Source organism: Petaurus breviceps, unplaced genomic scaffold, assembly GCF_028583685.1.
Source record: "Petaurus breviceps papuanus isolate PSGF00001 unplaced genomic scaffold, PetGlider_PUasm1.0 90692, whole genome shotgun sequence".
Classification (NCBI taxonomy): Eukaryota; Metazoa; Chordata; class Mammalia; order Diprotodontia; family Petauridae; genus Petaurus; species Petaurus breviceps.
The window spans coordinates 6,721,471-6,749,349 of NW_027187313.1; the positions used below are offsets into that span (position 1 = coordinate 6,721,471).

Consider the following 27,879-nt stretch of genomic DNA (forward strand, 5'->3'; position numbering starts at 1 on the left):
CTTGATAATTCTGTCTGTATATTCGAAGTTCGGGGTGCTGACCTTTTTCCCTTGAACTAGGTAAACGATACATATTTGACTGATTAAAGTAAGCTTGTTAACCCATTCTGAGTTGCTTTCCTTTATCAAAGCAGATCCAAGAACCTGTGTTGGCAGCAAACCCTGGGGACGCTTGGGGTGCTTGCTGCTACAAAAAGTCACTGAGTTGGGGCGGCCAGGTAGCACAGCAAGTAAGAGCACCGGCTCCAGTGTTGAGAAGACCTGGAGATCGAATCCCGGGCTCAGACACTCAGCACCACACCCAGAAATAACTGGTCGTGTAACCTTGAGCAAGTTACTTAACCCCGATTGCTTAAAAAAAAAAAGTCACTGAGTTTACAGTCATACTTGTAGGGCAGGCAGGTGATAAGTGCAGAGTGCTGGACTTAGGAAGAGTCATGTGCAGATTTAGCTTCTGACCAAGCCTGGAGTGGGGATGAAGCAGGAAAGCCAAGGAGGAGCTTGCTGTAGTGATCTAAGCAAGTTGTTGCTGTGTGAACGCAAAGGGTCCAGATGTGACAGGTGGAAGGTAGAAACAGCACGATTGGGCAACTGATGTAACAGGGTGAAGCTGAGGGTGTAACCTCTGCCTGGAAGGGCAGTGGTGCCTTTGACAGAAATAGTGAAAGCTGGAAGAGGGGAAGATTTGGGGAGAAAATCTGATAAGGAGTTTACTTTAGGGCATGTTGAGTTTTCCTGTGTTCAGGAAACCTGACTTGAAATGTCAGCTGGGGATGTGAGCTTGAGCTCTGAGGGAGGAGAGACTGGAGCTGGGATCTGTAGAAAGACAAGAGCTAGGCCCTCCTACCCCAGGGAAATGAGAGGGCCAGAGATATGCTGCTTAGACACTGCATAGACGACTCCCCCTTCTCACCCACCACCATAAGGGAAATATCTGCAAAGCAGGCCCAGACTCCAGGACCAAGGCCAACTGTTACCTGGCAGGCCCCAGCCTGGCTCAGGGTCAAAGGGAATGAGAGGCAACAACAAATGGCAAAAAAAGGGCTCCTGGAAGCCATTTCCTTTGTATTTCTTTTTATTTTACAAGGGATCAATCATTCACACAACGAAAACAAGATACCCTCCAAACAAGTTCTTAACAATTAGAAAAGTAAACATTTGTTGAGACAATGTACAATAAATCGCACTTTTCATAGCAAGCATTTACATTGATAATTGTACCATACATAATACATGGATTTACGGAAAATGTCTAATTGTCAGTGGCCCGTGGTTTGGGGAACAATATGATCACCAAGTTTCTAATTGTATTTGCACTTGGGGGGTAGATGTCAATTCATCTGTTTTAAAACTTGTTTTAAGAGGTATAGAGTCATGGGAACAGTACAGGAAAGCAATTAGCACAAAGGTGATTTCTTTTACCTCCTGGTCAGTACAAAGACAGGAATCAGAAAAAGAGGGAGAAGGGTGGGCCGAGAATCAAATCACTTTTTTTCTCATTTGAAATACAAGATCCATGAATTATGTAAAATACTAAAAATAGAGAAACTGGTGCAAAAAGCTATTAAGATATCTTGGATTCTGGGACCACCTCCAGCATCACTTCTGTGCTTTGATGACACTAGAGCCCTTTGACTGTATTTATATTTTTGTAATTCAGTTTCATATATATTAGTCTGTGACTAATATACAGTTTTCTCCAAATTATACACATACTGAAACTTTACACATTAAATAATTCCCACTGGAAAAAAAGGAAATTTCTGAAAAATTTTCCTACTCGTTTTTAGATAAAAACATTCCCAATAAAATCTTCCAGAAAATCTGTAGTATAAGCTAAGAGAAATAAGGACCTGTCATTAATGGTTCTGTTTTACTAACATAGTCCCCTGGCGAAGTGCTAGACAATAATTCTGTGTCTAAGGTAATTTACTCACCCTCAAACTTGGAAAGGAAAGCCCTAGCAGCCAGATGTTATCTATGAAACGACTCTATAAATGTCTCATTTTCAAATCCTAACTCCAGATCTTTTCATGCTCAGAACTTTCTTTATTGTTAGTTTCCCAGTTTAGTGGCTTTTGTAGGGATGGGGAAATTCCATAGATGGTATCCACTCCAGTATTATACAGCCACTTATGTGAAGGAAAAATAAGACCTTCACTTAATAATGAATTTTGTAACAATGCAGGCCAAAAGAGACATGAACTTGGCAACCAGACAAATGAAGAAGAGAAAACAGTTAATGGGGAAAATAAGATTGAGCGCAATGCTGTTTTCTGATCTCCTGTCTTGGATCCCCACATGCTTTGGTATGTGGAGATATCTTAATATATGTGTGGACGTACACCACATGGGCCTAACAGATAAGCAAACAGATACACATAATTTAACTGTTCAAGAAGTCTACCTAATCTTCAAATTACTGAAGTTTGCTTATTCTTTTGTCTATCTGGAAATGACGAAAGAGAAGCAGGTCATTTGGAATCTAAATAAGCTTATTAAATCAACAACTTTCTTGATCATTCATCAAAGGGACTGTTTTCTGTAGAGAAAAAAACAAGATGCTGAAACAATTATTTTACTGAGAAGCTAGAATCACATAATTAATTTACATAGGTGTTTGATGAACACAATCAATCAGTACTTAGCTTTCATTTAGTAACCCAAGAAAATGGGCTTTTGCAACAAAGTGTCTCTCACAAAGTTACATTTATAATCCTTATTCTAAGTGACTGACCATCTCTTCTAATATGACTCTCAATATGGCTTTTAGTAAAACTTTCAGGCCAAAAGTTGGGTCATTCTCATTTTCCATATTTTCTCTCATAGTATGAAATTAAACCATCAGGTTATTACTTGTTAATAGTGTTTTAAACAGATAAAGTAGGAGAGGAAGGGAAGTAGAAACCACTATGTAGGGAGACATTCAAAAAGTTGTGGAAAGAGAAGAGAGGATAAGAGAAGGTAAAAGTGTTAAATGTTAGTGACTTCAGCAAAAAGATTATTGACAAGAAAAATTAACTCAAACCAATGGAAAAGAACTTGTTGACTTAATAGGTAGGAAAGACAGACATGTAGGCTGCCTTGCAAGATGGAGTATATGTTGAACTGGTACATCTACCAATGTTTTAAGCTCTCCTAAAGGGTTAAAATCTCTAAATGAAATTGTCTAGCTAAATATAACTACTTATGAGATGGATCAGGATTTAGGAAGCTATTAAATACGTGCACTACTAAATTCAGCTTTCTTTTCTTTGACCTTTAAAGACAATAAGGAACTTAAAAGAAATAAAATCTTCAAGATATGTATATAAACTAATTTAATAAATAGCACTTAATTTAGTATGTAAAGAGGTGGATTCAGAATTTGTCTCAAAAAAACACAAACTAATCATTTTTCAAAATGTTGTAAACATTGGGTTTTGGAAGGGATTTGTTCTGCACTGTGCATTTTAAGGAAAGACTACAATTGAATTAAGATTAAACAACCATGTCAAAAAAACCCCACTCCATTGTGCATAAGAATTTGCAGGTTGCTTGTTTCCTGAAAAGAATCGAAAGTGAAGAGGAGACAGTTTACATAATCCTCTAAAATTAACTGAAGTCAATCAGTGAATCAACAAGTACTCATTAATAAGGGTCTCCTAGATTCCAGGCACTGTGCCAGGTACTGGACATACACAGACAAAAATGAAGCAGTCCCTGCCCTTACTGGGATGTTAACATTTTCAAAGCTCCATTTATCCTTGGTCGTACAACTGAGGGGAGTGATATTTCAACATATTAAATGAAAATTACATCTTACATATCAAACTTTGGTCCTTTCATCTTGCACCTTTCCTGCTGGTGGCAAATAGATACTTCAGCATGGGACAGACTAAACTCCTGGCACGGCAGGTCATGCCACACGTCACTGTTGGCGCTAGATGGGAGAGGAAGCAACTCGGCACTATTAATATAAGTCACTGAAAGCACTAAACGGGATTCTGAAATGTCTTAACTTTCCTTTCAAAACAAAACACCGGTTTCTAAATCTGTACAACATGTAGTTATGTTTTTTTCTCCATCAAATATACATTGAGTTGCATTAATTTTATTTAAAATTAAAGTGCTGTTCTTGTAAAAAAAAATGAAAACAATGTAGAATTTTAATATTCACTCACTTCTACATAGACTCTGTTAAAGTAATCAAAATATAACTTCTAGTATTAAGTTCTACACACTTCAGCTTGGGATCCCCAAATTCAACTGAACCTCAAGATTAGCCAGCTGAGTCCAAATAATTTAGATGGAAGGACCTGATTTGGGGGGGGAGGAGGGGCAATGGGGAATGAAGAGTCTGTGACATTAAACATGGTCTATATAACCATTCTGGAGGCATGTACAAGACTCCTGTCCAAGTCTGAGTAGGCAGCATGCAGCAACTTTAATTTTGCTTCTCAACTAAGGATAATCTTGCAGCATAAGTCCAATTTGGCTGGTTCTGAGAAGTGGAAGGCAATGGGGTAGCTCCATGGCATCAGACTCCAGAAGAAACAAGCATCTTCTACTTAGTTGGCAATTTCATTCAGGAGGCTGAATCAAGGTGATGGGGTTTATGGGACTCAAGGCAGAAATGCCAAATAGATTCAACAGATGTTACTTATATAAGTAATGGAGGCCAATGTAACACGTCATAAGGTGTCCTTTTATACACATAGCATGTTCTAGCCATTATTATATACTTTGGAGAAGGGTACATACTTTAAAAACCAAATTGTAGGTAACACCCAAATCAAAGTTAACACACTAATGAACTAGGTAGTATGACCATCACTTTACAAGTCAACACATTCAAAACTTACAAGTTCAGTTTACCAAAAAGGTTCTTATTTCTCGAAATGTAGTTGGCCACTAGCACATGAACCAACTGTGGCTAAAATAGTTTTCAGAATTTTGAAAGTGTTATACAATTTTCCTTTTATGATAAATGTTTTCATGAAAAATGTCAGGAAAACCATCTTTTAAGGAAGCGCTACTTAAGTAGTATCTGAAAAATTATATCTGGGTAAACAATGTGTTTTTGTGAGGTTTTGTATAAACTGTTACAGCTGAGGGATACATAACTTTTTAGGATTAAATATGCTTTTTAGGGGAAGTGGGTAAGACATTTCCTATGACTGAATTTCAGTAAATGCTTAAGGAATGAAACTATAATTTGATCATTGGTTAATTTTCACAAAGTAAAACATGGCACAGAGAGATAAGAGTCCCAATGGCACTACAGCTTCACATCCTTTGCAAACAAGATGCTTGACAATGAAGCCAATGATTAATATTATTTAACTTTATTGTACAGACTTGACAGAAGAATTAATTTGGGTTAAGAGCATATGGGTCCAGAGGACACCACCCCCACCCCCACTCCTGAACAGATAAGATGGAAAACTTAATATACAACTAACATCTTTGGCCCTGTTTGGGAGACTTCCTGGCAAGGCCTTTTTATATAGACATGTTAAATATAATTTAAAAACATTTCCATCCAATTTTAAACAATAGTTTTACCTTTCAATGAAATAAGTATTTCTATAAACATTTTATATTCAATCAAAAAATGTTACAAATGCCTTTGCCCCTCTTCATCTTTGGAATAAAAAGGGCACATTTTTAGATAGTTACAGAAATCAGGAAGAGTTACACAGCATAAGACTAAAAAGCTTTCAAAGTTGGCCTTTACTTCTCATTTCCCTATCTTTAACACAAAACTTATAGCAAATTAATGTTTCCTCAGCAAATGTTCATCAAAATTAAACAGAATATGAATTCACTGGTCCTATAGTCCTACTCACTTTTCATTCAGAAGTTCTGATTTCATACTAAGCCCAATAGTTGTACCTGGATATTCCTAGGTTCTCTGGTGAAAGTTTTCTAAGGCTACTCCTCCCAAAATACCTTTTGCATTACATGTCCACAAGACTGTCTGTCGCTCCTGATGCCATGCACACAGGCAGACTCTTGAGATTTACGGATGGAGTTCTTAAAAGAACTGAGGCCAAGGTGATAGAGGCTTTATTTGAGTTTGCTGTAATCCCAGTTCCCTTGCTCTAGTGTGCATGCCAGAAGACAAAGGATAAGACAGCCTCTAGAACATCAAACAGCTATGTAAGGAGTTCATTTCCAAATGAACCCAGCAGAGATTTTTTTTTTTAAATGAGTCTTTTTTCAGGAGATTGGTCTGTGGTCATTCCTCTTTCCAAAGCAAAGTGCTTCTCGGTAGGATGTTCCCATCCCTCTTGTAAACTACTGGGGTCACGTCTAGGATGAGACCTAAACAGTGGTCATGGCCTGCCCCTACAATGTGCTTTATTTTAAGTTTAAGTCCTGAAAATGATCAAGGCTTAAATTTTAATTTTTTCCTTGCCCTGACTGATACCCCATCTCCCACCATGTCAACCCTGAAATAGCAAAAAATCTACTGTTTTATGCAAGATACAAAATAATTAGGAATAATTAGTTCTAAATAAAACATTTAGCTTTGAATTATTTATTTCCAACTTAACATCTAGATATAATAAAATAAGGTGTAAAAAGGTTGATGGTGGTTTTCAGTGAGGAAGGTGGAAAATAGATATTCAACATAAAACAGGACTCTAAATAACTTTCCTTTGAAAAGCGTCACACCAGATGAATGAGAGATGCTGAAGGATTTCAGTTTGAGGCTTGCCCCCTGGCCTTCCTTACTCCCCCTCAAAGGGACACTGGGACAATCTGCCAGGGCTTCAGTTGTTCCAATCGTTGTGTTCTTGTGTGTGGAATCTGGCAGGAACTACGTGCTTTCTTTGGGTGGCTGGGATGGCTGAGGCTGCTGGGGTGGCTGTGTGCCTGTGGCTGTTTTGATAGAGTTCAGGGTTTTGCTAAACCAAGAGTTTTTTGCAGCTTGAATTTCATTCATAAGGGCTCCTCTCTGGTGTTCAAGCTCCTAAAGAAAGGAAGAAAGACAATCATTTGAGGTTGGGGGCCTTTTTCTCTGTATTTGAAATCCTTCAACACAGCTGTTTAGCTATTTCTAGACCATCAAGGATATTTTTCATACCAGCAATAAATTCTACTGACTAAAGATGGAAGGCAGTGAGGGCAGACAACCCTTCAAGAAATCAGGCAGTGAAAACAAAGAGGAAAAACAGAGCAGCTGCTTCCTAGGTTTAAATGGCCTGTAGTGTGGTCTGGAAAAAAGAGTGCTAGCCTGGGAGTCAGCTCAGATTTGGACCACTACCTAAGTACCTGTCTTAACTGCCTTCAATGTCATCAGCTGGAAAAAGGATGTTGAGTCAGACTATCTTCAAGTTCCTTGCTTGATCTAATATTCTAAGGCAATCATCTTCCTGTTCTAGGAAAAAGTGGTAGAGCTAAAGAGTGTATTTCTTCTTCTGAGAAGTGAAATAGAAGAGTTTTCTCTTCAGAATTCTAGTATGAATTTGAGTTTGGATTGAACTCTTTGATATAATGTTGGATTGACATTTAATAGTTACAATATTATGGTAATAGGGGCGGCCAGGTAGCACAGCAAGTAAGAGCACCGGCTCCAGTGTTGAGAAGACCTGGAGATCGAATCCCGGGCTCAGACACTTAGCACCCACCCAGAAACACCTGGCCGTGTAACCTTGAGCAAGTTACTTAACCCCAATTGCTTAGGGGCAGCCAGGTGGCTCAGCAAGTAAGAGCACCAGCTCCAGTGTCAGGATGACCTGGATCAAATCCGGGCTCAGATACTCAGCACCACACCCAGAAATAACTGGCCGTGTAACCTTGAGCAAGTTACTTAACCCCAATTGCTTTAAAAAAAAACAACACAATATTATGGTAATAGATTGATGAAGTCCTGACTCCCCAGACTATGCTAGGTGCTGCACAAGATTTTTTTTTAAAAGATACATTTCTTTCCTTGGGCACTTAAAAAGGTGTCTCACAACTCTAGCGCAGAGGTACAAGTAATAACAATGGTTGTTTCCTTGTTTTGAAGCACTGGTGCAATACACAACCACTGTTAAAAAGATGGGGAGATTTGGGCGATACGGAAGCCTTGTCCACTATGGGTGTGACATATACTTGCCAGTGATTAAGGCAGCAACAGCCTTAGAGAAACAGAAAACTTGAGGTACAAGTCATGACAGGAGACAGGAAACAGAATACTATCCAGGGTGCTTTGGGCAGTAAAGGTTGTGCAGTAAAGGCCTTAATAAATGGAAGTGAATTATTTGAAATTCCTGGGTAAAGAAATGCAAGGGGCTAGGCTGCAGGCATCACAGAGATTGGGAATGGGGATTCAAGGCCAGAGGGTAGATAAAGGGAAGAATACTTGGCCTCAGTGGTGGCACTCCTTATAACACAGCACACTGCCCATGTGTTAGTCAGAGGTCAAAGAATTCTCTCCCCCCCACTCTGTCTTTCTCTCCCTCCTTCCTTCCCTCTCTCTCCCTCTTTCCTTTTCTCTCTCCCATGCTCCCCTCCACATTGGGTCTCTCTATTTTTTCTATGATGGAAGTACAGCAGGCACTCTGATTCTAATAGGCCTGGTCCCATTGCTGATTGGCATGGGAGCTTTGACCTCCTCCATGTCCAAGCCTAAGGAGACTTGCCCCTCTTCAGAGAGACTGCCGGGCCTCCCTTCCTGGAGGACCACCATATTGCTGGGGAATTCAGTGCACACACTGGATCAGTTTTAGTCTTACTGAAGCTCAGAATTCCTGATCTCAAGTGATCCACAAGTCTCCATAGCAGGAATTACATGTTATGCAACCATGGAGGGAATTTTCCCTAAAGGGTGTTAATTTACAGCTGGAGGAAGAGGTTATGCAGAAGAGAATTTCACAAGATTGTTTGAAAAGGTACTTAAAAGGAAGGGATGAATGGCTAGAGAGAAGAAAGCTTGAATTATGTCCTCAAACATTTCTTCCATTTTTAGAATGTTTTACTTTTTAGTAAGACATATGCCTAGTTTGTGTGCTGTGTGTGTATGTGTATGTATTCTAGCAAGCCAAGCAACTGTGATCTGATCACCTTACAGTAGATGGTCTCTGTGGGTTGCTTTGCCTGAAAAGTTCACTATTTCGTGGCTAACATGGTGATGAGCCTTTCTGAATGTGGCCAAACAAAGTGGTCCTTTACCAAGAGACATATGGAGCCCTTTAGCAGGCCACCATGAGCAGCCTCTCCAGCCCGACAGGAGCACTGCTTTCAGCACCTTGGGCTGGTCCCCAAGCCATGATGAGGCAACAAAGTAGAAGGATTATAGACAACTACAGGTTCCTTTCTTACCTATTTTAAAAATGCACAGTCAAAAGCAAGTAAAAAGAGGCAAAGTAAGAGAAAGGAGGAGCCAAGCCCTTGGAGCGTCTGGGGCAGGGACGCTAGTACTGAAGGGCCCAGAAGCCCTCCAGCTGGCAGCTCTTCCCCACTGAGTCTGGCAGCAAGGACCCACCTGGATCTTACACTTGGCCTCCACCAGCTGCAGCTTGGTCTGGGCCAGTTCCAGCTCCATTTCCCGCAGCTGCTTCTTGAGCGAGTCCTTCTCATCATCAGTTTCGATGCCCTGGTTTTCTTTGCTTATAGCTGCTAACTTCAGTGCCCCTTCCTTATTGAAAATCTCACTGCAGTGTTTGCACGCCATCACCTTCCCCTGAAACGTCCAAGCAAATGGCCAGTTATACCTCATTTCATGGGACTGATCACTGCCTACAGCATGCTCACTTGGTCACTGTTTGCTTATGGTGATACTGTCTGCAGGTACAGAAACTGGGTAGTGGAAAGAGGCTGGACACGAAGCAGGAAATCTGAGCTCAAAATTCTCTGATCAAATCATGAAAGCACTTGGAGCCCCACTTCTTCACTGTGAATTCAGAGGATTGTACGAGGTGACTTCTAAGGGCCTTTACTTCTAAATCTTACCACACTACGATCTTTCTCTGACACATGGGGACCCATTATGTACCAGGCATTCTTCCTGCATTTCTAACTTCAATGGAAGAGAGAAGAGGTCACAAGGCCGTGCAGTACATATGCCTGGCACTTGACAGCACACTATCCCAGGCCCAGAAATCTAGAGTAATATCATTGTTCTCCAAAAGAAGAGGAAGAGGATACACCTTCATACAGCACCTTCTCCGTGCATCTTATTTGGTGCTCACGACACTGGGAGGTTGATGCTATTGTTACCCCCATTTTATAGTTGAGGAAACTGAAACAAACAGAGGCGAAGTGTCCGAGATCATACTGTCAAGTGTCTGAGGCTGGATGTGAACTCAGGTCTTTCTGACTCCAGGCCCAGCACTCTTATGCACTGGGTCACCTGGCTGCCTAAAAGATCTACACAGATCAAGATTTCTCAGAATTCTGTTTTAAAGTCTAACTGTATTTAAAATGAGATATATCTCCATCCACACCCAGCCTAAATATAAAATGCCTCCTCTAACAACTGAAGCCTGTATAGTCTTCCATTCTCAGAAAAGGTGGAAAACACTAGGCCACTGTCTCTGAAAAAAAAAAAAAATCAACTGCCCCTCCCCCCCCCCTCTCCACCAATGAGTTTGGAAAACAAAATTTTACAGGTAAATAAGAAGGATGACCACTAGGTGGCAACATACAAGCAGAACTTTGTTTCCTCTCCCAAGCAGATTAGTTTGGGGGACCTGGTTGAAGATAACTAGGCAATCAGCACACAAATACTTAGGGAGTATCTTCTAAATCTTTTTGTTTCCTCAAATTGTTTTTGAAAACATACAGGGTGCCATGAAGAATGGTGTGTCTTCCAAGTCTAAGCCACAGCCCTCAGGGAAGCTAATGAGTCTCTCTGAAGCACAGCCCAGGCACACAGGCACCTAGTCTGGGTCAACATGGGTGAGCTCCAACCTTCCCTTACTGCTGGCTTTTTTTCTGTCCAGCCTCAGGTCCACACAGCTAAGCATAATCCTTCAAACAGCAGAGGAGAGGGCCATACAGAGCCAGGGGAGGGAAGCACCACCTAGGGGCTGAAGAAGGAAGAGCCCCCCCCCCCACAATGAACCTGCTTCATTATGGGCCAGCCTGCTGATGTGGCAGCACCGGGGGAGTTTCCCCTCCTATGCCCTTATGTGGTACATGGACATGTGGAGGCCCTGGGGCTGAAGTTTCACTCTCCTACCTTGACAACTTCTAGCTCCTCCTTATTGGCTGCCTGTTGCTTTTCCAGTCTGGTACTCAACTGGGAGCAGATCTAGAGAAGAGAAAAAGAATTTCTTTGTTGGAAGAGGTCAGCTTTTTGTAAATTGTGTGCATAGTTATTGATAGCATCTATATAGCACTTTGAGGTTTGTGAAATGCTTTAGCTCATTAGACTTTCACAATAATCCTGGGAGATAGGTGCTAATTATTACTATCGTCCATTTTGCAGATGAGGAAACTCAGGCTGAGAAAGGTTAAGTGATTTGCCCAAGGTCATATGGCCAGTGAGTGCCTTCTAAGGCAGAATTTGAACTCAGGTCTTTCTGATTCCAACTCTAATGTTCTATGTACTGTGCTATTTAGTTGTGAATCAACTTTTAGGTTTCAGAAGACATCTGGTCCTGTAAGTCACCGACCATCTTCTCTGTGTATTTGCAGGAAGAAGTCTAACAATGTCACTTCAAATTGAAAGTACAGATCTGAAGAGGTAGATTTAACTTTTTCATTTCACTGACTCACTGGTCACTGACAAATAACTTCATGTTTCAACCTAGAAGCAAGCAACCAGCTAATATTGTCTGCGCCCCAACTTGTTCAGGGCTGTGGAATTTGATGAGCCACCACTTTGGCTAAGCCTCCTTGTGCAGAACCACAAAAATATCTTTGAGGAGAATATACTGTGAATAGGTCAAAGATAAAAACTACCCTTAGATAATCTGGTCTGAAATGAGATGTCCCAAAGCAAGGAGAAGAGTCTAAATAAGTTCAGGCTTTTGATGCAGAAAAGGGCCATTTTTGTTTACAGACTATCTTATAGCAATAAAAACTGCTATTCTACTTAGTATCTTCTCTCTGTGTGCCACAATTTTCCCCAATTACATGTTAAAACAAATTTTAACATTTTCTGGAAAAGTTTTGGGTTCCAAATTCTATCTCTCCCCCCCACCCCTCCTTGAGATGGTAGGCAATCCAATACAGGTTATACATGTGCAATCATGTAAAACATTCCATATTAGTCATTTAGCACAGGATGACTCAAACAAACAAACAAACAAAAAAGAATTAAAGAAAGTAAAAAAAAGCATGCTTCAGTCTATTCAGACAATATCAGTTCTTTCTCTGGAGACAGAGAATATGTTTCATCATGAGTCCTTTGGGATTATCTTGGGTCCTTGTATTGCTGAAAACAGTGAAGTCATTCACAATTGTTCATCATATAATATTGCTGTTACTATGTACAATGTTCTCCTGGTTCTGCTCATTTTGTTTTGTATCAGTTTGTGTAAATCTTTCCAGATTTCTCTGATTATCATTCTACTTGTAATTTCTTATAGCATAATAATATTCCATTATAATCACATACTACAACTTGTTCAACCATTCCCTAATTGATGGATACCCCCTCGATTTTCAACTCTTATCTATCACAAAAAGAGATGCTATATGGGGCAGCTAGGTGGTACAGTGAGTAGAGCATGGCCCTGGAGTCAGGAGGACCTGAGTTCAAATCTGACCTCAGACAATTAACACTTACTAGCCGTATGACCTTGGGCAAGTCACTTAACCCCAATTGCCCTGCCTTCCCCCCTGAAAAAAAAAATTAAAAAAAAAAGAGCTGCTATAAATATTTTTGTACAGGTATGTTGTTTTCCTATTTTTAAAAAAAATCTCTTTGGGATATAGACCTAGCAGTGATATTGCTGGATCAGAGCATGCACAGCTTGATGGCCCTTTGGGCTTGGTTCCAATTTGCTTTCCAGAATAGCTGGATCAATTCATAACTCCACCAATGGTGCATTAGTGTCCCAGATTTCTGACAGCCCTTCCAATATTTATCATTTTTATTTTTTTGTTGTGAGGTGGTACCTCTTTTAATTTGCATTTCTCTAATCAGTAGTGATTTAGAGCATTTTTGCATATGACTATAGATAGCTTTGATTTCTTTTTCTGAAAGCTGCCTGTTTATATCCTTTGACCATTTGTCAACTGGGGAATGACTTGTATGCTTATAAATTTGATTCAGTTCTCTATACATTTGAGAAATAAGGCCCTTACCAGAGAGGATTGCTGCTCCCCCCCACCAAGTTTTCTGCCTTCCTTCTAATTTTGGTTACACTGGTTTTGTTTGTGCAAAAACTTCAATTTTATATAATCAAAATTATCTATTTTGCATTTTGCAATGTTCTCTACATCTTGTTTAGTCCTAAATTCTTCCCTTATCTATAGATCTGACAGGGAAACTGTTCCATGCTCTCCTAATTTGCTTATGGTATCACCTTTTATTTCTAAATCATGTACCCATTTTGACTTTATCTTGGTATACAATATGAGATGTTGGTCTAAACCTACTTTCTGCCATATTGTTCTCTGGTTTTCCCAGAAGGTTTTGTAAAATAATGAGTTTTTATCCCAAAATCTTGGATCTTGGGGTTTATCATAAACTAGATTATTATAGTGATTTATTATAATGTATTGTGTACTTGATTTATTCCAGTGATCCACCATTCTACTTCTTAGCAGGTACCAGATTGTTTTGATAATTACCACTTTAATAATACAGTTTGAGATCTGGTATAGGCTAGATCTCTGTGTGCCATTATAAGGCAAATGAAATACTGAAATAAAATTGATCCTAGAGATAACATGGGAGTCCCTGGAATTTACTGATTGGGGGGATGACATGGACCAACTTCATTCTGGTGACTATGTGGAGAATAGACTGGAATGATGATAGAAGAGACTAGGAAGGACACCAATGCAGAGGCTATAGTAATAGCCAAATGGGAGATGATGAGGGCCTGAACTTCAGTCACTGTGGAAGTGGAGACAAGAGGATGTTGTTGAGAAATGTGAAAGTGGAAACAACATGACTTGTCTGTTAACTGAAGACATATAGGGAGAGAGTGAAGAGTCAATGAGGAGGCCCAGCTTGTGAATCTAGAGGGCTTTTGTTTTCAGCGTAGTCATTTTTCATTAACCTTCTTCTCCCCTACTTCAGCAGTCTCTTCCTTGAAACCATAGCAAGTAAAACAAAACTTGAACTTAAGCACCATGAAACCAGAAACCATGCTTTAACCAAATTCTGTATCTCCCAAGTATCCTTTTAAAAAAGGGTTTGTTGAATTAAGCTGAATGCACACTGGTTCAATCTAATTAAAAAACTTACAAACTCTAGTTGAAAGAAAAAGGGACAGCTTCTGGTGCCCTGTTACCTGTTTGTACTCAGCAATGATGGCTGTTGTTTTCTTTATTTCCGATTCTGCCTTCTCAAGCTGTCTCCTAAAGACTTCTTTTAGCTAGGGAGTGCAAAAAGGAGAGAAATAAGGGACAGCCAATGATGAGGCTAGTTTCATAAATACCTTTCTTTAAGTCTTATCAATCAAATTGTCAATAACAAAAATAAAAAGAACAAAAAATGCAGATAATATTCACTTCAGATGAAGATCCATTTTACAAAACCCAATCAATCTTCAGACATGATAAAGCTTGCCTTTTTTCTTGGAAAAAAATTCTTTTTTTCTGTGTCACCCAATAAACACCTAATAAGTACCTACTATGATCCAGGCACAGAGAAGAGCACTGAGGATTAAAAAAGGAAGCAAAAGTGAGTCCTTGTCTTCAAGGAGCTTACAATCTAGTGGGGGGAGTGGAGACAAAAAACAAAGGAAGACAAATAGTGGGAAAGGAACAATTGGAGAGCAATGTTATCATATTCATTGTATTTGTTATTTACTAATTGGTACTATTCAATAAATAAATTTAGTGCCTATCCAGGCACATTCTGAAATCCTAAAACAAATGCAAAGTTACTGAAAAGTAGCAAAGCCCTGTCATTTCCAGTCTGCAGCTACCTGCCTCTTGTTTCCCTGAGAGGGTGTTCATTCTCTGAGTCTCCAGACAGTGCAGTGTTATAACGGAGCCAGGAATAAAGAAACAAAAGTGTATGCATCTACCCAGATGGCCCCCTGCCACTGCTGTTCTCCTCCTAGAGGCAAGAGTCATGAAGGTGGTGTCAAAAGACAGACAGGCAGTCAGTGAGACTGAGTTAGGAAAAAAACAAGGGTCACAGGACTCTGGAAGATGAAGGAGGGAGGGAGTGAACCAGAAGGGCTAGGTTTCCACAGGAAGTCAGCCCCTGCTGCAGGCACGTAGGCACCTGGATTTCTTACAAGGAATGATCACAATATAATTATAAATACTGCATTTAAAACCATAGTCCTGTATTCTAGCTTGAGAGTTCTAGAATTTTAGGTGCAGAAGCACTGATTTGGAAGCCCCCTAAAAAGGTGTGCTCAGTTATGCCAAATTCATGAACAAGAAAATTCTGTTCAATACCATGGTATACTAGTAGTCCAAATGAATGAAGAAAGAGCATCTTCTGGTACAGTTGCCTATATTATTAATGAGCTGGGCTAGAGATTCACTAATTTGTAAAACACTGTAATTTACAGCTGGTCTCCCTATAATTAGAGTTTGTTTGTGAGATCTCATCATGCTTGTTACCTCCTGAGATGCTGAGAGCAATCTGTAGATTTTGCTGATATAGGCCTAGCTAGTCATATTTATTTCTGTCTTTGAGAATGTGTTATTTGGAGACATGAACAGCAAATGATACCAAGAAGAGGCAAAGAGACTAGGTTCCTGGACAAATACAAATAGTTATCTTTCTGCAGAGGCAAATTTTAGCTCGATCTAAAAGGAAAGACTTCCCAGCAATTAGGACTTCCCAAAAGCAGCATGGGCTACCTCCAATGGGGTCTCCCATTACCAGAGGTCTTCCAGCACAGGAGAGCTGGATGAATGCCACTTGTCAGGGATGTTAGAGAGGAAATTCTATTAAGCTGTTGGAGTAGACCAGTAGAGCCAAACTAGAACAGAAATAGTTCCCAGTAGGCTCATGTAAACTTCAAAAATCACAAATTAACTATCTGTGATTCTGTATTCTTAGTTTGTTAAACATTACCCATTACAGTTTAATCTGGTTCAGCTGAAAAAAAAAAGAAGCAGAAGTGAGGGATTAAAATCCATTGTCACTTCATACCTTCTCTGCCAATAGGTTTTTTTCTTCCCAAATTCCCAATTCCTCCTACCAAAGTTTCCATAAAACAAACAAAACCCAAAATAAAACAAAGAATTCCACCACCACCACCACCAAAACCTCAGGAAACTGCTTTGAAGAAGAGTACAGTACAGTAAATAGTATTCTGGTTTTGTAGTTAGAGGACCTGGGTTTTGGACTCTGGATCTGTCACTTATAACCTTGGTTATGCAAATGATTTAACCTCTCTGAGCCTCAGTTCCCTCACTTGCATAGTAAAGTATGAATTAATGGCCTCTATAATCCCTTCTCTTCTTCAAATTTGTTATCCTAAAGCCAAAAGTTTCACCTCCTATCTCTGGTTAAGGTGGTATAATAAATAACAACATAGAAAAGAGACAGGTGGGAAGGTCCAAGTTTCAAAGACTGAAGATAACCCACAAAATGGAAATTAAGTCCAAAGCTCATAAAAGAAATCAGAGCTAGAGTTCATGCCAAATGGCCCAACACTCTGCTGAAGTTAAAGTGACCAGCTTGTCTACAGTTCTGAGAAAATGCTAAAATTACATGCTGCCCTTTAATAAATGAATTTATTGATGGTTGCTCTGGTTTACCTAGTTCTATGTCTTTGAAATGCTAGGTATTATAGGCTAAATATTTGGCACTATCTCTGTCTCAGAACAGAACTTAGAATACACAAGTCAACAAAAGTTAATAATCAAGATTTAAGCAGTCTACAAACTTTACGATTGCTTGGTTCTACTAGTAAAATTCTAAGTAAGTACTTTCAAAATTGGCTTTTGGCTGATGCACTAGTTGGTTGCAAAGAAGACCTAATGTATAAAACAAAACTCTAGGAGCTTTTTGGGCTCTTGTTTCTTACACTCAAGATCTAAGGGATCCAGAGCACTGGTGAAGTGGTATGTTCTTCCTTGAGGGACCTATTGATTCAACACTTGGGGCTAAAAGTCTATTATACTGCAAATACCATACTGTATGCCTTTGTAACAGCAGTCTCTATTAGTTAAGTCACAATGGATCACAAGATCACAGATGTGACCTTAGACCTCACTGTACTGATGGGGAAACTGAGGCAGAGAGAGGCAAACACATGACCAAGATCACACAAGTAGAAAGTGACAGCTCTCTTTTCATGATACTGTGCTGCAGGGTGATGGCTTGAAGTCTGGTCTCCAAAGAACTCTAGAGCTCTGATGGGAACATTTCAGCATCATGCTCCTAAGATGAATGAGGGAAATTTCTCCTTCCTGGCTGAAGAAGTGTGTGGCAACACGCATTAGAAGCCGCCTCTGATAGCTTTATTGAAGGAATCTGATGTCATTCACTGTCCTATTAAAGCTCTTGGATCACGTCTCTCACATACTGAATTTAGAGCAAACTATTCAATAGCTTTACTTAGAATAGTGAAGGCAAACTCCATAAATATTCCTATTTCTTTTTATAAAAGGCTGCACATCAAGAATGTAGCATCTCTACACCGCCCCCCCCCCCCCCTCCCAATGAAATTTATAGGTTCAATGCTTCATTCTAAGAAGATAATTCTAAGAAGCTACTCCCAAAAGCTTCTTCAGTTTCAATAAACACACTGCTATAGCTTGGGTGATTGTTTTCTGGAGATATGAAGCCCTTAGTCAATAAACCTACTATAAGAGAGAGTCCAAATACCTGAGCAGTTTCTTCCTCTTGTTTCCTCTTCTCTTCTTCAGTTTCTACTAGTCTCTGTTTGGTCAGCAGCAGCTCTTTATTTAAAACATCTGCCTTGTCTTCAGCCTGTAATCACAGGGAAATTAAATGTCGTGAGTGGGCGTGCATTTGTAACATTTCCTATGGTCCCAAATAGTTTTTCAATACTGGGCAAATGCTGATATTGCTATCTATAGATACATGGAAATTATATGTAATATGACATACTTATGGTCTATTGTATCCATCCATCCATCCATCCATCCATCCATCCATCCATCCATCCATCCATCCATCTACAACCATGTCTTATTAAAAGATGAAGATACTTTGTGTGGATGTCCCCCAAGGTTCTCTCTTGTGCCCTTGTCTCTCTTCTCTCTTCACCCTTTCTCTTAGTGATATTTGTTCGTGAATTTAATTATCCAGAATCACAGACTTTTGGAGGAGAAAGAGCCCTTAGTGGTCATTTTTAGCCTAATTCATAGCTGAAAAAGAATCCCCACAATAACATGCCCTATGAAGTCATCTAGCCTCTTTTAAGATCTCCATCTTTATGCAAATGATGCTGAAATCTCTATAGTTAGCCCTCTTCTGAACTTCAGTTCTGAATTACCATTTCAGTTCAATTCTTCTTTCATTTGCTGGCCATCTCCATCTGCTTTTGCCATAAGTAACTCACAAAGTCAATATGTCCAATGTAGAACTTCTCTGTTCCCCTAAATGTACCCCTCTTGCTGCCTTCCTTATTTTGGCTGAAGGCATTAGTATCCTTTTAGTCCCCCAGATTCAGAACTTCAGTTATCTCTGATTCCTTCCTTCCTCCCCACCTCCCCGCTCCCACCCCATCTCCAATCAGTTGCCAAGTCTTGTCAATTCTACCTCCATAGCATCTCTCACATCTGCCCATTTCACCACTAAAACAGCCGCCACCCTAGTTCAGGTACCCAGAACTTCTCAACTCCACTATTACCACAGTCTTAAGTTTGTTTGGCATCTAGTCTGTTCCCTCTCTAATCTATTTTTCACAAAGCTGCCAAATTAATATTGCTAAAAGCACAGATCCAACCAAGTCATTCCCTTACTCTGAAGCTTCAGTGGTTCCCAATTTCTTCTAGGGTAAAATTTTAAATCCTCAGGTTGGCATTTAAAGCCTTCCACAATATTGTTCCCACTTTTCTTTTCAAACTTACTTCCCATTATCATTCTTCATGTCCTTCCCAAACCTTTGCATAGGCTGCTGCCTAGAATGCTATGCCATCCGAACCTCTGGCATCCTCCAAGGCAGTAGGATATAGCAAATCCAGCCTCAGACACTTCCTAGCTGTGTGACCCTGAGCAAGTCACTCAACTTTGCCTCAAATTTCTCATCTATAAAATGAGCTGGAGAAGGAAATTGCAAACCCCTCCAGTATCTCTGCCAAAAAAACCCCAAGATGGAGCCACAGAGAGTCAGACACAACCAAAATGAGTAAACAACAACAAGAGCAAAGCATCTTCCCAAGCACAGCAGGAGAGCTGTCCCAACATTAGGCTTTTCCTGATTCTCTTTGGCAGTTGGTATCAAAGCCAATCTGCATACATTTGCACATACTTGTTATATGTCTTCCAGTGGAATGTCAGCACCTTCCAGGTGGGGATTATTTCATTCTTGCTTCTGTATACCCAGTGCCTTGCACAGAGTAGGCTGTAAATAAATGTTTGTTGAACTGAATGAAATACTAAGGGCTCTTCTTATTTTTATTTATTTCTGGACAGTGGTGGCAAAGGCTGATGGCTCTTCTCACACTTTCTCTGGCATCGGGCTACAGTCACCAATTGTGATGCTGCCGATATGTAATACTCTGGTTCTTGAATACATCATTGGGCACACAGACCTTTATTCCTAAAGAACCACCCCATTCCTCACAGCCATATGCTCACTTGTCCATCAGTTCCTACAACCATGTTCCATTACTTGAAACTGTGCTTCATCAAGACTTGTCTACTCTCCATGCTTAATACTGTCCCATTTCAAATTGACGTAAAACAGCCACCTGACTACCTTTTTACCATCTCTCTTCTGTACAGAAACCCTTTACTTGTTCCCATGCTCAAATCCAGTGACTCCTTATTACCTCTGGGATCAAATATGAACTCTTCTGCTTGGCATGTCAAAGGCCTTAATAGCCTGGCCTTAGTCTACTGTGTTGGCCTAATTATACCGTACAACCCTTAAAGTCCTCACTCTACAGTCAAACTGGCCTTCTCATAGTTCTTCGTGCTTGGAACTCCATCTCACAACTCTGAGCCTCTGTCCCTGCTTGTCCCTTGTGCCTGGAAGGCACGACCTCCTCCCTTCTACCTCAGAATCCTTCAATATTCAACTGAAGTTCCACCTTCCCCATGAAGCCTTTCCTGATCCCTCCAGGTGCTTGTGGCTCTCCATCCTGCCCCCCCCAGTCACTCTGTCTTTACCTATACATGCCCAAGTCTCCTTCAATAGAATGTAGTCTCTTTGAGGACAGGGACAGAACCTAATACAGTAGCTTTCCAGGGTAGGCACTTAATAAATATTTTTTGATAAACTGAAATTGCATTTTAGAGATACTTATGTTTATGTCAATTGTTGCCAAGAAGAGACTGCAGACAAAGAATTACGTGCATAGATAAGGTGACTTACCCAAGCAAAGTGGGAGAAGTCAAAATGGTTTTCTGAGTTGGAATTCTCTGAACTGTAAGAAGCTTAGAAGGCAAAGAAAAAAATGGGATCCAGAATGCAAGAGCGGACAACAAATGTCTCAGAAGTGTATGGACACTCAGTTGGATCAGCCAGAGTAGATCAGGTAACCTGGCCCCAACTGCTAAAGAATGCTCCAGGCAGAATCCTGATAAGCCACTAAGGCTGGGTTCTATTCATCTGTGAAGCAACTGAAAACAACAGTTTCAGGCCTAGGGCTGAAGGCAAAAGAACTTTATTTCCAACATGTTCTAGAAGAGATGAATATTGGGAGAACTAAATACTTAGAAATGCCTGAACCATGTAGTTTTAACTTACCTAACTTGTGTATAAACTGTATCCCACGAACCTCTCAGATGGCGGAATGTTCTGAGCTGCAGTGGACTTGGTGTGGGATAAGGAGCCCTTTGGGAGAAGTATAGAAGGCCACGGACTCACTTCTCCCTGCGGAGAAAGACTAACATCCTGGGTAGAGGCAACCAGAATTCACTCAAGCAGTGCAGGGCTCGGCCTGGGAGCTTTCTGTTTGTGTGCCTCCTCATGCCACAGGTCTAGCTCCACAGAGCTCTCCAGTATTTCTGTTTGTTTGTTTTGCGGTGGACGTTACATTTGGAGTTCCTCCCAATAACCACACTGGAAGAGGCCGATGTTTGACACAGATATAGATATATATGTGAAACCATACAATACGTACTTTCATACAGCAGTGATTTATCTGGAGGTGGCTAGCATCTTTCTTCGTAGGTCCTCTGTAGTTGATTTGAATATTCATGTTGCTCAGAATAGCTTAGTCGAGCTCTATGGCATAGTGAAGCTGGCAGAGTGGCTACACTCTAGGACTGTGTACGTCATTGTCCTAGAGAATACTCATTTTTCACATTGCAACTGTCACCTCTTTGTCAGTAGGGATTTTGCTGCTACCAGAAATTTGTGATGCAACTGACCTCCCCTCAAAGATGCTATCATTCATAAGTGTGCTAGAGATTTTGGACAAATGCTAACAATATTAGGGTGTCCCCAAAGTCTTAAAGCTTAAAACTGAACTACTTTTGGGATATCTTCTGTGTGTGTGTGTGTGTGTGTGTGTGTGTGTGTGTGTGTGTGTTTCTTTGTAAGTCTATGTATTTTATCTTATGTATTTAAAAACATGATTCTGAGAAGGGAACTGTAGGCTTCACCAGACTGCCAAAGGGGCCTGTGACACAAACAAGGTTAAGAACCTTGGAATCAGTCCAACTTCTCACTGCATGCAGAAATCTCTTCTATAGCTCACTTCTGATGAATAGTCATCCAGGATCTAACAGAACATTCTGGGTGACAGGGAATGCACTCCTCACTGCTTCTAGAGGGAGCTTGTTCTGCTACTGAGCAGCTAGCATTTCTATAGAACTTTAAGGTTTGCAAAGTCCTTTATAAATATTATCTCATTTTATTGTCAGAACCACAAGCAAAGTAGGTGCCAGATATATATATATAATGTCCCCATTTTACAGATAAAGAAATGCAGGCAGACAAGATGCTAAGTGCTTTGACCAGGATTTGAACTCGGGTCTTTCACACTGAACTGAAGTCTACCTTTCTTGTAACTTCCATATAGCTCTACCCTCTGAAGAAAAGCAGAGAAGTTTTCTTTGCATGATGACTCTTTGGATATCTGAAGACAACAATAGTATCATATACCCTTTTAGTCTTTTCCCTTCCAAGCTGAACACCCCGAGTCTGTCTGTTTTTGGAAAAATAATTCTCTTGTAACCTGAGAATAATTCCCTTAAGTTTATCTGGTTTGTTGGTTTTATTTTTCTATTTCAGGTTTTTAAAGAAAGAACGTTTTGGGTTTTTAGCTGGGGTTAGTGAGTATGTGATAGGCATCCTAATGAGCTCATGCTGTAAGATGAGCATGACACACTGGTTTGGATTTGGGCAATAACAGAAATATCAGTGGCCAACACAAATGCACCAAGAAGATTTCTCTTAGTAATTTTTAATTAGCACTCAAATGAATGCCTATATGACAACCATTCATTAATATTAAGTAAATAATAGCTCCTGTTGTACATTCTTTCTGGAAAGCTTCCCTCAGCCTCACTTTATCCATAGATCCATCGATACATACTCTGGCTGTGCCATGAAACAAGAGAGACCAATTAGAGGCAACTATGAATAGTACTGTGGATCAACTAACAATGGGGTGGACCCAAGGCAGGGGGCATTAGTATTATGAACTTACTAAAAGCAGGATCAACCTGAGGCAATGCTGCTGTCTTGGGGCCCACGTGGGCAGAGACCCCGTAACTGCAGTTAGACTCAGCTTAGCTCTTAGCTCTGCTCTAAGACCCATCCCTGTCAGAGGCTGGGACTGCATGCAATTAGTAAAATGGGGCCAGATTGGAAGTTGTGAGTGGTATGTATGTAATTTTGCTTCTAGACAAAGTGTTTTATGATTCATGGTCCCTGGGGAGCATCATGACAGCACAAGCCATAAATGTCAACACTTACTGAGAATCTCAATGCTACTAAGTATGGAGTGCCCACTAACAACAGAAACACTGCCCCAGTGTGGAAGGCATACCGATCTGAACACTGCTAAAATGCCTGAGCTGGGGGTATCAAAGCGACATGGCACATGAACATTATATATCACAATGAAACATGTGAGATAACCAGCTTCTTTTCTGAACAAAATGTTCAGTGCATTAGAATAAATAAGGTCACTTTATACTTCCTTGAAATACTTTTTGAAGAAACCGGCAAAATAGGATAAGAAATTAACAATCTTCTTTATATGTTTCAAATGGGCAGATTCCAGTCTGGGAAATAAATAAAATGGAAGGGATGGTTCCACTATTTTCCTAAATAGTTAAAAGGATTTTAAAAAATATTAAAGCAACAGGGACTTAGAGCTTCTACTGGAAAGGTGCCAACTGTTTCTTTTCTTCCTATTTAAAAATTTCTTTCTAGGAATGGAAGGGATGAAAAGAGCCAGAAAAAGATATAGAGAACTGCATCTTTCTTTCCTCCCTGACAGACTCTTCTCTGAGGTAGCTAAGAAAAGGAGAAACTCCTGAGAAAGAGAAAATTGAGGGTTAAAAGAATTTTTAAAAATCTAATTTCAACTGGGTTCTCACTATTACACAGGGATTCTTTTATTTTTCTCTGATGGACTCTTGATTCTACTTCCCCTCCCCACCCAGTGGGTGTTCCAAACCTTCTCAGCCCTTCACTACACTCATCCACCTACTCCTTCAAGCAGATAATTATGTCTTCTACTCTATAACTGAGGTCCCTCCCTGGCTGTGGGCTTCCTTATTACTCCATCTTTACATCTAAAATCCCTCTACATCCTCTCCCATCCCTACTTCCTCTATTTGAATTTCTGAGAAAGAGACTCCTTGCCACGCCTAGCCCCTCTGCTTCACTGAACCACAGAATCTCTGAGCTGAAAGGAACTTCAAATACAATCAGTATTGGCTTCTAGGTTTTCTATCTAACAAATGCGAACATCCAGCTTTATTGAGCAGCATTTCCCTCCAGTATGAAGAACCCACTTTCATTGGAAGCAGTTCACTCCATTTTCGGACAGTTCAGACCATTCTGACATTTTCTGTACATTAAACCTAAATCGACCTCTCTGAAATTTCCAAGTATTACTGCTTGTTCTGCCCTCGGGCACAAGTACAACAAATGGCGTCCCATTATCACATGTTAGCCCTTCCAACAATTAAGGAAAGCGTCAGGTCCTAGCCAAGTCTTCTCAAGGCCAAGAAGGCTCCTCAGATCCTTCAAGTGACCCTCCTTCAGATGGTATCATCTGGAAGCCTTTCACCATCCTGCTCCCACTCCCCTTCTCTTTCCATCTCCTCCAGAATGATGTCCCATCAATCTCTTCTGTTTTTCTCCTTTCATCTTGATCCTTCCCTGAAGCCAGATACACCCAGATCTCCCTTTTATTTATTATCCTAGATTTCTCTTACCTTTCCCTGCCAAACTCCTAGGAATAATGGCTACATTTGCTGCCTCTTATTTTTTCACTGCCCACTCACTCCTCAATCCTTGCAGTTTTGCTTCTAGACCCACCACTTTACTTGAAATTGCTCTCAAATAGCACCAGTGATCTCTTCGATATGAAACCCAACTGTCACTTTGTGGACTGCATCTTCCCTGACCTCTATGTAGCTCTCAGCACTGGTGTCCACTCCTCTCCTCCCTCTCTCTGTTCCCACAATGTCATTCACTTCGTTATCCATCATTCTGTTTCTTTCTAATACTGTTGGTTATACTGTCATCCTTTTTCCTTCTCTGTTACTGTAAGATTCTCCTAAGGCTGTTTTAGCTTTTCCTCTCTCTACATATTCTCCTTTGGTCATCTCATCAGCCTCCACTTGTCCAGTTATTATCTCAGGATCACAGAATCTCAGAGGCCATCTAATACAGCCTGTGACTGAAATAAAAATCCCCTCTATAGCTTCCCTGAAAGATGATCATCCGGCTTTTGTCTGAGGACTTCTAGAGAAGAGGAATCTACTACTAGTTCTCAGTCTATGAAAGGTATCCTGGGCAATATCATAACCAACAACTGACACTGCACCACCTTTCTAACTGTGTGGAACTGGGACGAGTTATAGAATAATCCTCCCTTTCTTCTACCTTGCTCCAGCCGATACAGGAACTGTCCTCAGCCAGCAGGTCATGGATCTGATTCAAGACTGACTTTTGATTTAAAACCAACTCCTTCCTTATAACAGAACCAACACTTTTCAGAGCTGGTAGAGTCTAGATGGAAGGAGATAAATTTCTGTCTCACCCTCAGGGCAACAGCTGAGGAGTAGCATTGGATCCTGGCAAGAAGTAACTAGGATTATATGACTTTATTTGTCTCATGATAGGACAGCTGGGGCAGTGGATAGAGCGCTGGGCCTAGTCAGGAAGTTTCATCTTCCTGAGTTCAAATCTGGCCTCAGACACTTACTAGCTGTGTGACCCTGGGCAAGTCACTTAACCCTGTTTGTCTCAGTTTCCTCATCTGTAAAATGAGCTGAAGAAGGAAATGGCGAAGCCACTCCAGCATCTTTGTCAAGAAAACCCCAAATGGGACAAGAAGGGTCAGATAGGGCTGAAATGACTCAAAAACAACTAAAGGACAGTTATCAATAGTAAATCAATTGTCATCTTTTCCCCAAGAACAATTATGTGTCTTATTTCCGTCATTAGGCTTATTTTTTTTAGAACTATGATTTCATTGCTATAGGGGATCTCCCAAATGCTAATTCAGGTCTGCACCTTCTCTTCAACTTATACTGAGTGGTTCAGAGAAAGAAGAGGTTAAAGTGACTTGCCCAGGGTCACACAGCCACTATGTCTCAGAGGTGAGTTAGAGTATCTTAACTGCGTAAGAGTAATTGTTTATCTGCAAGTTTATACTGAACTAGGAATTTCCTCTGGTATTATATGTACTTGATATCAGCCTTACTGAGTTTATTATTATATCCTTATTACTGAACTAATAATTTGCTCCATAAACCATGTGCCTTGTGGTCCACATTAAATGCTTCTCTCTCTTGAACAATACTGCTATTTTGTGGGGTTCAACTTTTAGGGATTCTTAAGACCATGAACAGAAGACCCCAAGCATACTTACCCCCAACAGGTATGGGGGCTCAAGCAGGCCTGATAACAAGACCAATAATTCCCCAACCTATGTATCTAGACAAAATCTATATCTTGAACATTGTGAATTACCCACTAAACATCAGCAGAATGGTCTGTTTGCACCTAAAGCTAACGTGACCAAAAAAGAACCCATTATTTTTCCCTACCTAGCCAGCCAGCCCCTTCCAAACTTCCCTGTTTCTGCAGAAGGCAGACTCATTTCTGAGTCACTCAAATTTATAAACTCAAGAGTTCATCTTGACTCTTACTTCTAGTGTTCCCCTCTCTGCTCTGCTGTAGCTTATCCAAAAAGCTGCCAAGTTTTGTCCATTCTTTCTCTGGATGGCCTCTCACGTTAGCTCCCTTCTCTTCTTTTATATGGCCATCACCTCCTGCCTGAACTATTGCAAAGCACTCCTTTTTCAGTCTGTGCACAATCTCTTCCTTCTTGAAAACACTGCCACTCCATACAGCTGCTAAAACAATCTTTACCAGGCCTACGTCTGACCCTGCCATTCCCTACTGCCTCAAGAATCAAAGAGAAGTGTCCTTCCCCGCCCCCCCCCCCAAACAACTCACCTTGCCAGACTTATTTCATATCATTCTCCTTCACAGTGCTGAAATTTCAACCAGACTGGACTCCTTGCTGGTTCCCCACATGCCACTCCCATCTTCCATCTCTGCGTAGCTGCACAATTGTCTCCTGCACTTGGAGTTAACTCCCCTTTCATTTTAGCCTTTCAGAATCAATCCTCGTGCTTCAAGGCTCAGCTCAGGTTCTATCTCCAAACCCTTAACCTTCCTTGATCCCCACTCCCCTCCCCCCATTTGCTCAGTTCTCTCTCTTCAAATTTCCTGGTATTATCTTTATTTGAGTCTGTTGCATCACTCCCAGCAGAATATAACTTTACTGAGGGAGGTAACGTCCCCCTTTTGTGTTTCTCTTTGTTTTGGTTTTGTGTACCTATGCACACTTAGAAGACACTGAAATCTGTGTGTGGAGGGGTTCTGATGCTGAGGAAGACTAAAGCCCAGAGGGCTGAGAATAAAATCAGGTTCTTCTTTTGAAGTCAAGTGAAAAAGGAAATGAACTAAACATGATCAAAGTTAGGATGGAGTAAGGAAATTACAGTTACATATAATTGTGCCTTAGAGCTTTTGAGCTTTTAACAAACTAAATGAGAAAAATCCTTGAGGGCCAAGATTATTTCTTCCTCACTTTAGTATCCCACCAAACACCAGCTTCATGCTAGTATGTAGCAAGCACTTAACAAAAAGTTCCTGAGTTGAGCAACTTTATCAAAATGTTATCAAGTTTTAAAAAACTGCTTGTTACCTCAATAAAGAGTGTTTTGTTCTTTTTTTAAATAAATGGGGTACAGAAAAATCTGTTGCTAACTTGAGTCAAGTGTAAATATTTTAGCAAGTGCTAATCAGTTCTGACCCTGACTGTGGCATCCACCTATAACCACAAATGCTTCAAGGGGAGGTTATTTCATGAGGTATCCCCAGTTCCCATTTTTCTTGTAAATGTCCTAGTTAAGGGGTAAGCCATTATAGCCAGGTCCCTAGTTCCACGATCCCTAGCAGCGTC

General features: G+C 40.5%; 1 protein-coding gene across 11 annotated transcripts in view; it reads right to left on the reverse strand.

The window, feature by feature from the left end:
* Nucleotides 1-1,057: 1,057 nt before the first annotated feature.
* The window catches only part of RABGAP1L (RAB GTPase activating protein 1 like), a 694,415-nt gene continuing 667,593 nt past the window's right edge, over nucleotides 1,058-27,879 (reverse strand). For all 11 annotated transcript variants that reach the window (XM_069065530.1, XM_069065529.1, XM_069065528.1 and 8 more), the window contains 5 exons: nucleotides 17,903-18,007; nucleotides 14,391-14,474; nucleotides 11,159-11,230; nucleotides 9,461-9,658; nucleotides 1,058-6,961 (listed from right to left, as the gene is read on the reverse strand). In XM_069065530.1, coding sequence (XP_068921631.1) covers nucleotides 6,809-6,961; nucleotides 9,461-9,658; nucleotides 11,159-11,230; nucleotides 14,391-14,474; nucleotides 17,903-18,007 — 612 coding nt within the window. In that variant the 3' untranslated portion in view covers nucleotides 1,058-6,808. The remainder of the gene's footprint in view (nucleotides 6,962-9,460; nucleotides 9,659-11,158; nucleotides 11,231-14,390; nucleotides 14,475-17,902; nucleotides 18,008-27,879) is intronic.